This window comes from Theobroma cacao, chromosome 3, assembly GCF_053813885.1.
Source record: "Theobroma cacao isolate CCN51 chromosome 3, ASM5381388v1, whole genome shotgun sequence".
Lineage (NCBI taxonomy): Eukaryota > Viridiplantae > Streptophyta > Magnoliopsida > Malvales > Malvaceae > Theobroma > Theobroma cacao.
In genome coordinates this window covers 30176153-30187572 of record NC_142641.1, presented here as the reverse complement: position 1 = coordinate 30187572, position 11420 = coordinate 30176153, and the positions used below count along the sequence as shown (strand labels likewise).

Genomic DNA, 11420 nt, shown 5'->3' with positions numbered 1-11420 from the left:
GAATTAAAAATTAATTTCAGGATTAAAAGTAATCATAGATGATAATAATAATAATAGGGTATAATGTTTTAAAAAGTTTTTAATTATTGAATAAAATTTAAATAGATTATTATTATTTTTATTCCCTTCAATCAAATTTTATATTTTTATTTTGAGTTTGATAAGCATTTATGACTAACAATAGATTAATTTTTTTTGATCAAAATGACAATTGTTATTTTATGCTCATGTGACACTAATGTGGTGTTGACGTGAAAATTACAATGTTATATAGTCGTCATTATATCATATCAACATTTACTATAACATTTCATGATCTTGTAACATTAAGAAAATATTATTTTAACTAATGATAATTAATTAATTATTAATAACAAAAGTTTGTTTGATTTAAAATAAAAATATAAAAATTTAATTATATATGATAGAAAATAAAAATTTATTAAAAAATTTTGAAATGATTCAATAAATGTTTGATGTATGATGCCTAATGATTTTGTCTACAATAATTTGAGTTCATCTTATTTCGTGTTATGACTTCATGAAATCACCGTCAAATGAGCTTAAGATGAAACTAGTAAAAATGGTTGAATTGACGGTTTCTTTTGATTGGCTCTTTCCTAACTTGTTTTTTGTTTTTAAGAAATTACAATAAAATACAAGTAAAAAAAATAAATATTATAATTATTTGAAATGTATAAATAATTAAAATTTAACATCACTTATAACATAACTAGTTTATATCAAATAGAATCATATCTTTTGTCATCCAAAAAATATTACACATTTTGTGTATAATTTTATAAAAATATATCTTGGTTTTATATGCAAACTGTACATTTTACCTTTTTTGTTTTTAATTCAAGAAAAGAAAAATCAGATTACTAAGCATAACATGGGTACCGAGATCATTTGCCTACCTTTATGCCTATTGAGAACAACTCATCTTACAACCAATGTTATAGTAACAGTAGCATATACTTTTATGAAAGTAAATTAAATCGAATCAAATATATATATATAATTAATTACCTATTGGATGTTTTGGCAGAGCAAAAAAGGGCTCAACTTTCCAATTAAGTATATCTGGTCTTAATCAGATGGAGAGGCCAATGTTGCATGGACCACTGGCTTTTGGATTTAGCATCTTAATGAGTTTGCCATTGCTATTCTTTTTGGCTGAACCTTTTCCGAGGGATTCCTTCAAATCTAACATTACAATTCAACAACATGACCCCACAATTCCTGCTCATATCATCAAATGGACAAATGTTTCCTCCTTTTCTTTTTTGAGCTTTTGATAAATGAAAATTTTTATTTACTTAACTAGTAATATGTTTGAAAGTCAGAAATTAATTGAAATACTTCGACTTACGGTTAGTACTACGGATTACTCGATTACAGTTTCTCGCGTTTCCAGCGCAGTTACTTCTATGCTGGTATCAGAGCTGCTCACAATTCAAGGCCCAAATTTGATCTTTTAAGTTTATGATTATCTTTCAAAAGCAGCTTCAAGGTCGATAAGGAAGTTTTGATAAGTCATTCGCAATCCTTCGCACCAGGCATCGGTGCTTTTGTTTATTTTTGGGTTGGTTGGTGGGTCCATTGTTATTTGATTGAATTGGCATAATGATTAACTCTACCTTGGGTTGCTACTTGGTTTGGTCGGGGGATTAGTGTTGTCTAATCATATTATAAAAAGTTTTTACCACAAGATCCATGTTTAGTCACTAACCCTATATCTTTTATGCAATCGAACCTTGACTTTTAATTTGGCAATTACTCATTGCTCCAAATTAAAAAAAAAAAACAAAAGGAACCAGCTGTTGATCTTCTAGCTGTAATCTATTAACTCCCATGTGAAAGATATGCGCATTAATTTTGAGATTCCAAGTGTGCGAATTGTGGACTCGTTTGAAACTTCAAAGTTTGCAACCTCCTATCCAATCACATGGAGAATAGGACCCCCCATCTCCTCATAATTGATAAAGTTTTCACATGTTCGGTGTTAAATGGTTAGGCAATTGTTTAATGGAAGTCACCAGTTTCAGAAATCAGTCTCTTGATATTGTAATACTTGTGTCTGATAATGAAATGTGCCATGAAACTCAAAAGCTTCATACTTTTTTGAGCATACATGATTGATTGGCATTTGCCTTCTTGAACCCTTCTTTTCTTCAGAACTTGTGTGCCTGTCGACGTCAGGTTTTTATTACTCGAGACCCCCATTAAACAAATTTCCACTAAGCATTATAGATAGATATACACAAAAAGAAAAAAACATAAATTCTCATATGGGGGTCAAATCATTTCCTGAAAGACAAACAGGGTGAAGAATTAATCATGAAATGCATTGCGGTTGCTTCCCAGTGGCTGTCAAGTTGTCAACCAAGTCATTCCAAACAATTTCCCACCAGATGATACAGTAAGCAAATCCATGGTCAGCTAGTTTTGCGAAAGGGTAGCTCATTTGTCATTAGAAATTTAGAGAAACTGGTAAACATTTGAAGGAGGAACATAAAGAATAACAATTCTTCTCATGGTATGGTTTCCTGTATTTCGTGATTTTCTGGGAGAAAACACACTTATGATCAGAATCTCGGCTTTCCTGCTAACATACATTGCAATCATTGTAAAAGCAGATAGAATTGTAAGTTGCATGTGGTGCCAGGCCAAGCCTTTCTTCTTTTCTTTTTTGAACTTTTGGAAGAAGCATATAAACAATGCTGACAAGCTGCCAGGTTACCTTTCAATATGCAGTGTGAAAATGGTATGGAATTGAGGGCATACAATTCTGTGAGCTTGCTTGTGACGCAGTTCTTCAGAGATCAAAATTTGAAATTGTCCTTCAAGTAACAAACCACTTCTTGCTGCAGCAGGTCACAGACAACACAGAGCACATCACTACAGGGAATTTCACAAAGGCTAAAATTGTCTATAGAATGGTAATCTTCTTAAAGTTCAGTAATCAATGGCAAGTCGCCGAGAAGGTTATTTTTCTAAGTGGTTTGAAGTTTAGGGATTGAATTCATAAGTCAACAGTACTCTTATTGAAGGGATGGGGAGGGGATATGGGTAGTTTACAAGTATCATGAGATCGTATCTCAACTCCAAAGTACCAAGAAGGCTCAAGATATATAGGATGTATAGGAAAACCTGGAAATTTTGAACGCAGGTTATGTTCATTGTTTGAAAATTCTAAATTCAGTAGGACCTTTCAGAAAAAAAGAAAACAAAAGAAACGTCTGTATTATGATCAAATGGAGTTCAAGGGTTCTAAAAGAAGAGGAACTTACGATCAAAGAAAGGATGATACATCCGGCAGCACCAGGAAAAAAAGCATACCAAAAATTCAAGTGGTGCAACTTAACTCCGTCAATGAACAGAATTGGCAAACTTGCAGCTGCATTAATGCTCATAGAGTTTGGGAATCAGAATCAGCTATGCAAATAGATTGTCATGATAGAATTTAAAGTTAAAGATTGAGAAGAAAGCAACCAATGAGTACTACCTGGTGCATGAGTGGAACGTGTATAGATCATAAAAGCTACGGACGCAGCAAGGGCAGCACTTCTAGCAAGCCAGCCAGGCCCAAATATAGAGAATGCCAGAACACCGATTGCTGCACAACCGATCTGAGCCATGAACATATTGTACTTCTGCAAGTATCATTGAGGTTTTCCATGACTTAGGGAAATTGTTAATTTAAACAAAACATAATTACATTAATAGCAGGACAACACATATTGACAATGGCACTCAAGGGTGGGGAAAAAGAAAGAGATTTCCAAATAGAGGATCAGGTTGTGGTTTTGTTAGCAAAAGGGTATGGTCTGTGAAAGTTGAACAAAGAAAGATTCTAACCTCACTAGGTATGTGAAACAGCTAGTCTTCCAGAAGTCGCCAAAATGATGGATATTTGTTACTAGCTTTTTCGATTCTACTTTCTAAATCCTTTGGACAACAGAAGTAGGGAACCCAATTCAAAGACCGACCAGCCATCATGAAATTCCAGTGATCAACAAATGCAGAAGTCTAGCTTAACTTTCTAAATCATGTTAACAACATGATCCTTTAATCAATCGAGTTATAGTTTCTTATAAAGGGAAATTTTTCATCTGCAGAGAATGGAAGGATTCAGTAGTTGAAATTCAAAATCACTTAGTTGTAAGGGTGGTTAAGTACTCATTGTGGCAGCAGTGGAATCAGCAGCATTATAACTATGAACTAATTAACAATAATTGTTGTTTATCGATAAAACTAAAATGTTTGTTGTTAGAACACAGAAACAGACAACCATAAATAAATAATTTCTATCGGAAGCCTGGCTCTGCCAAACAGCTAAATTGAACCCAATTGTACAGTAATTAGTAACAACTTTTAGGATCTTTATCTTAGGTGCCACTGCATGTATTGCCAGCCTAGTTTCCCTGGGCTGATATTCTAATTCTAATACAAGGGTTATAAATGAAAATTTTGGATGTAAATGTTCTTACATTCTGTGCCACAAGCCTACAACTTGCCACATGGTTCAAATGCTATGTATTTACTATCAAGTTGTTATACATTAGTTAAACTATTTAGTGCATTAAGCGAATTTTCTCCACTAGAAAAGACTTTGGTCTTGCAAGTACGATTTAGTTCGTTTTTCTCCCAATAATCATTGACCACATTTAGCAGGATGATAAAACAAAATTTAAAGAGTCCACTAGAAAATACAAACACCCCCCCCCCCTCCCCCCCCAATTAACTTCCAAGAAACAGTGATAGTCAATGAGCCACTTGTATTACCATGTGACCCTTAAACCAATTTATTGATGTTGAATTAAATTACATGAGTGTCACGTTTCAATGAACCGGTACCAAGTGTTTATTAAGAGGCTGGCAACGGCCCCAAATTCAATGCTAAAAAAAGGTTAAACCACTAGTCCAAAAGACAAACATGAATGAAATACCCGAGCAGCTGGAGAGGAGGGAGTGGCAAACAGGACGGCACACACAGCCCCTAGAGGTGCAATTGTCATTGAAATCCCTTTCGGTGCTAAAATTTGATCCATTTTTCCCAATATCGCCATTGCCGCAAACGCCCCTGTTGATCAAATATTTCAAACCATTACGACACTTTGAATTAAACTCCCTTTATCGGCAGGAAACTTTATCAACATCTCAGTTTGTTGGCAATATGATGCTGCAAGCCGTGGGATTTTCACAAGAAATGTTTTTCTTATCAAAGTTTTGACTTCGTTTTATCACTAAACTGAAAATTCTCTTCTTTCTTTTACATTTGCAGTCAGTTTGAGTTTACTAACCTGCAGAAGGCCAAAGGATGTCGCTGAGTGAAGCAGCAGAAGAAGTCTTCTCAGGTTTCCAGGAATCCCAGAGAGGCGCAGCCACGTTGCTGCTTGATGCAACCACTACCCCATATTCTCTTCCTTGCTTTCTTCTTATGCTCGTTGTACCAAGAGATCTCTCCGACGCAATCTTCTTGTTTCCAATGAAACTACATCCCTTGAACAACAATGGAGAAAAGGAATTCAAAGATATTGATGGTGATGATGTCAAACTTGTTGCTGCCATGGCATTGCTTTGATGGTAATAGTAATGAGCTCTCAATTGGGTAACCATTTCTTAGTAGTTTACACCCCACCACCGTCACCAAACCCACCGTTTTCCCTACTCTCCACTTTATTCTGATGGCTATGATGAGATTGCTTTATTACAAACAGTTGGAAAAGGAACATGGAAGAAACAATTGAATATGTGATGCGGTATAATGTAGGATAGAAAGACAACTTGCTGACAGTTGAAAATTGGAGCTGAAACGTGGGCTTTTGGAGGGTTCCAAAGGGCATTCATTGGATAAGGGTATCCACCATATTCACTAGCCTTTTTCTTTTGGCCCTTGTTTTTCATTGGACTCTTTTATATATATATATATATATATATATATGTGCCTTTTGCTTAATGAGATTCTCAGCTACAACAATGCTCGAGAGCTAAACCTTTCTCAACTCACCCATTTTAAAATTCGAATTTTAAATTTTTAAGATCAAATTTCAAGTTCTTTTTTTTTTTAAATGGTCAAATTTCAAGGTCTAACTATTGAATTATTTCCTTAGAAGTGAATTTTACATTTTACAAATTATGAATTAAATTAGTAGTCATTGTTTCACTCGAACATGTAATTATAACTCATCAAAAGTTTATTGATTTGGAAAAAAAGATAAATTATTTATTTGGTTGTTTAAAATTTTAAAAATATTTGTGTTCTATCTGCTTTTGAAAAATCATGTTCTGGTCATTAATATTTATCAAAATTAATGTTTGATCATTCAACTATTAAAAGTTGATAATTATTTGAATTGATTAAATCAGCTTATTGTGATTATATGACATGATCAAAGTCAATGTCACATCGTAAAGTTTTGTTATATCAACAATGCCACGTGACAAATGAGTTGACACATTATTAAAGTCAATTAAATGATTATAGTGACAACAAAACTTTTTTAAAAATTAAAAAATTAAAAAAGTAATTTATCAACAAAAATTTTAAAAAACCAAAAGATATCAAAAGCCCTCAGCTTTTTCTAATTTATTTTTTAATCTTATTTACTTTTTTAATTAAATGGCTAAGAGGTGATCAAGCACAAATAAGACTACCTTGTAATTATTTGTCTTTTTGTTTAAAGAATCTTAATTAAGTGATTTGATAGTAATTTATATGTCAACTCTGTTTCCTCAATATTAATTCTTGCACAAATTTAGAATGTGGACATGAATCATTGTGACAGTTGGCTCTAGAGGGTTGCTTTTTCATATATAGAATTAAGGTAGACAAGGAGCATTAGATGATAGGTGGTGAATCACAATCATATCAATGATATATAAGATTAAAATTGTCAAGTTCATTGATTTAGTAGACAGGGAAAAGGAAATTAAAATGGGAAATCGTTCAAGAACAAAATTCTTTCAAGTGTTCCAGAACCCAAGAAGATATCTGGAGATAATTCAAAGGGAATATTAAGCAACTTGCTGTCTAAGCCATTTTAAATTCCATGGATACACGCACAAAGCCACAAATAGCATCCTTGAGTTGACTAGCCCTTGAGGCCTCCTGGGGGTCCATTTAGCAACTTGAAAATCAACATCAGTAAAGGACTTCTTATTCAGGAATTTGACTATAGGCCCAAAAAGTAGTGCAAAATGTCTAAGCACCCTGTAGTTTGGTCTTGGTGATTGTTGTTATGCAGAAAATGTGATGATTCCTGTTCAAAACTAAAAACTAAAAGATTATCCCACTTGTGAAATTGAAGTTTGACAACGTACTTTAATGGTAAACTGGGTGCTGCCAAACGCCGTAAGAAACTGAAAAAAATTAAAAAAAAAAAAAGATGCATGACGCCACTAGCCATCTTTTTGCGTGGAAGATGTTTAGAATATTCTGCTTCTTATTATAATAATAATGGTTTATATTTGATGCACTTATAATCTATCAGATTATTAAATGATGTTACATTATAAAAAATAAATTTAAAATTAAACATTAATAATTTTTTAAAAAAGATATGTAAAATATAAATATAAGTTTTTTGTTTAGATAAAATACACTGATATTTACACCTCCAGTATTTGGTTTATTAGTTGATACGTGATCTCTCTATTTAAAGAATAGGATTTGAATCTCCTTTTTCCATGTTAAAAAAAAAAAATGAACACTGCATCCTAAAATATATCTTTCGTTGGACACATAAATCCCGACGTTAGTCAACCGTCAATATTTCCATTAGTTTAATGACGTGACAATATTTTTAAAATAATTTTACCCTACATTAGTTTTAAAAATTACAACTATATAAATTATTATTTTTCATTTTTAATTTTTTCCTCTCTTTTTCAAAAAAAAATCTCTCTTACCGTTTGTCGCCAGGCCACCCTACGTGCGACGTCAATCGACACTCTCCAAGGAGCACCGCCTACCAGCTTGAGAAAAGTGAAAAAAGAAAAAATACATTTTAGATATTTCACGTTTAGGCATTAATATAGTTTACAAATTTGAGACCAAGTGTTCATTTTGAAAAGTAAAGGACCTGCATGTAATTATAGTAAAAAATTAAGATGTCAGTCTATTTTACCTTTTTTATTTTTATCTCTCCAACTCCTTCTCAACTATCCTTTTCTTCTCCTCCTCCTTTTTCACATCTCTCCAACTCCATTATCTTCTTCTCCTTTTTTTTCTTATTAAGATTAAATTTGACAAAATTATGCAACTTAAAAAGTAATAAGATAATCGAAGATTTCAAAATAATTTTCACTTGTTGACTTGTGAAACTCGTAGTTTCTGTGACATGGATAAATTAGCTAGTTAACTTAGTGAGCTTAGGAAAATAATTTTGTTGACTTAAAAACCTTAATTTCATCTTTGAGAATTCACAATTAAGAGTTTTAGAGGTTATGGAAGGGATTTAGAATGGGATTAGCCCTTAAAATGAATAATTTTTGTCAATCTGGACTTAAGAAGTGGACCTTAGTGCATAGAGGGTCAATTCTGTGAAGTAAAAAGTAGGCTACTATAAACCCTTTATAGTCGATCTTGTGAAGGTGAAATGGATGAAATACAAACCTTCTAGTCCAGGATTGACCTTAAACCCTCTATAGTTGGTCCTAAATTGCCCAATCAGCCTAAACAGGCTTAAAAGCCCTAAAACTCAAAATTTTCTCATTTCCCTCCTGTCTCTTTGTGATTTAATATGTTCATGCACGTTTGATGTTTAGTTCCATGGTGATGAGTCCCATGAGATAAATTCGAGTATTTGATTTGAATTGTTTAATTTAGGCTTGCATGCGTTGAAAGGGTAACTTCGATCAATACCTTTGCGCTAGTCATGGCCTTTAGTTTGGGTCGTGACAAAATTAGTATAAGAACTTTAGGTTTGTCTAAGTCTTAGGCATTTTGTTTTGAGTCAGTAGAGTTGGGTTTTTGCATCGTGTCTTGTTTAGGTTTGTGAATTGTAGCATAACCTGTGAATGGGAGACTACATGGATTTTCTTGTTTGTTTAAAATCTACCTTTTTATTCACCATATTGAGTTTAGTGTTTGTTCTTGTTCAAGTCAGGATGCCACTTTGGGCACGAGTTACAGCTAGGGGCATGATAAAGCAAGATGCTCTTGTTGATGTGTTTGCAAGACCATAAACTTCCATTATTAGGGTGTGTGGTAGGTAGGTTAGAACTGCTAGATTTGTTAGTAATGAGCCACCTGTAGCGGCTAGTAATGAGGCACTTGTGGAGGAACCCCGTTGATGCTCAATCTCAAGAGGTTAGAGATAAAGTGCTCGCTGGGGAGGCTACCTTGGCAAATGTGGTAGTTAATCTGCAAGGAGTTAATAGGGTCATGGAGATGATGGCTACTCGTTTGGATGACCTTCAGAGGCGAGTTGAGGGATGACGACCAGTGTGTGCTATGCACATCTCAAGGTCAAGATGACCAACAACAGTCAGAGTTTGCTAAAAGGACTATTGAGGTTTCACCATCAAATTTCTTTAAAATGAAACCACCTTTATTTTCTAGTTCTTATACAACAGAGGACCCTTAAATTTTCTAGGATGAGATGGAGAAATTTTGCATTGCTTTGGGATGTTCTAGTGCATGATCAAAACAGTTAAGTGGTTTTAAGCTTGAGAATGTGGCTTATCAGTGGAATCAGTCCTTATGAAGAGGTAGACTAGCTAGCTCTGACCCATTAACTTAGGAGAAATTTATTATGGCCTTTTTAAGTCGATTTTTTCTAAATTATGTGCGAGTCGCCAAGGCACGTGAGTTTGAGGCATTGGTGTAAGCACTTGGCATGAGAGTTTCTGAGTATGACATTCGGTTCACACAGTTATCTTGGTATACACCACATTTTATAGCTATTGAAGATATAAGAAGTATACGATTTATGGATGGATTGACAGAACCACTATTTAAGACTGTTGCATCATAGGCATTTCGTACTTATGCCTCCGTAGTCGATTGTGCATAGAGAATAAAGAGAAGGATCACTGAGAGTTGGTGACTCGAGACAAGGCCAATAAGGCTAAGACTGAAGGCCATCGGGGCCAACAAAGTGTTAGCATTGGACGTGAAACGTCCACAAGCCATTAGGGCCAACACAAAGCTTCTCAATCACATGGCTCCCATCAAGGAGGGTTGCTAGTGATTATGCATTGGATGCAATCAGTGTTTTAGCCACTAAAGTAGATGCTTTGTCTCAAAAAATTAACACTTGGGGTGTTAATACTTTTCAAAGTCCCTTTGTGACATGTGAGCTTTATGGAGATAGGCATTTAAGTGATTGTTGTCCAGCCTATTATGAATCAATGCAATTTGATGGAAGCTTTGATGGGCAGCAAAATAAGTCATACTCCAACAATTACAACTTAGGATGGAATCACGAAAATGTTTCATGGAGTAATGATCATGGTCCTACATTTTCATCACAATCTATTTTTCATAATGATTTTCAGTCATAAGTTAGAGCTCTTATGCTAGAGAAAAAGCCTTCAATAGAGGATATGTTCATGCAATTCATGACAAAGACTGATGCCTTCATGACAAAGACTAATGCCATCATTCAAAGTCAAGCAGAATCAATCTGAAATCTTGAGACACAAGTGGGCCAACTAGCTAGTGCCATCAATAATAGACCTCAAGATCATGGAGATAAAGTATATTAAGTACATACTTCTAGTAATCAAGTTCAATATGAAGAAATTAAGCAAGAAAAGGAAATATCTACATCATCACAAGTCAAGCCATATGTGCCTCACATTCCTTTTTTGGATACAGTTGATGAGTTACCTAAGGAGGTTATAGCAAAAGCGCATTAGTCAAGAAGAACTTAATTTGAGAAGCTGGATAAAAGTTAGCCTATTCCACCGCCTTGGGTTAAGCAAGCATCAAATCTTGAGTTAAAGGCACAATAACCTCATCTTAAGAGGAGGCTACTTTCACACCTCAAGCTTTTTCCATGCAAACTCAAACTTTAACCAAAGTCAAGCTATTGACTATAAAGAAGTGCTTATTGGGAGGCAACCCAAGCTTTTGAAACTCTTATTTTTTAGTTATTTTTATTTATTTATTTATTTATTTTCATTGATCTCTATTTATTTTTTTCAGTAAAAAAAATTTTCTTACAAGTGACAATGAGGATGATGGGGAGGCAGATTAGAGCTTCACTGGATTCATCCAATCCTCAGAGGAGTATTCTTTACCTTCCCTTTATTTTTTTGAACATTGAGGACAATATTTAGTTTAAATTTAAAGAGGTAAATTTATTTTTTTGGTGATAAATATTCTGTGGAAGTTTTAGATTTAATTTTATTTGTATGTTTATCCAAATTTATAAATAATTTAGAATTAGTTGGTAAATGAATTT

At 33.9% G+C, this 11420-nt stretch overlaps 1 protein-coding gene across 3 annotated transcripts; it reads right to left on the bottom strand.

Annotated features, from left to right (window-relative positions):
* Positions 1-2045: 2045 nt before the first annotated feature.
* LOC18604591 (Integral membrane HPP family protein) lies at positions 2046-5866 on the bottom strand. Of its 3 annotated transcripts, none has more exons than XR_016025507.1 (6): positions 5310-5866; positions 4956-5089; positions 3512-3659; positions 3297-3403; positions 2747-2870; positions 2046-2192 (listed from the first exon to the last, which is right to left on the bottom strand). XR_016025507.1 is itself a non-coding variant. In XM_018116711.2 (5 exons), the coding sequence occupies exons 1-5, from the start codon at positions 5623-5625 to the stop codon at positions 2829-2831; spliced, it is 747 nt and encodes a 248-aa protein (XP_017972200.1). In that variant the 5' UTR covers positions 5626-5865; the 3' UTR covers positions 2331-2828. The 3 variants fall into 3 exon arrangements, 1 of the variants encoding a protein (XP_017972200.1); XR_001926875.2 differs by lacking the exon at positions 2046-2192 and adding an exon at positions 2331-2608; XM_018116711.2 differs by lacking the exon at positions 2046-2192 and having other exon boundaries at positions 2331-2870; positions 5310-5865.
* Positions 5867-11420: the final 5554 nt, after the last annotated feature.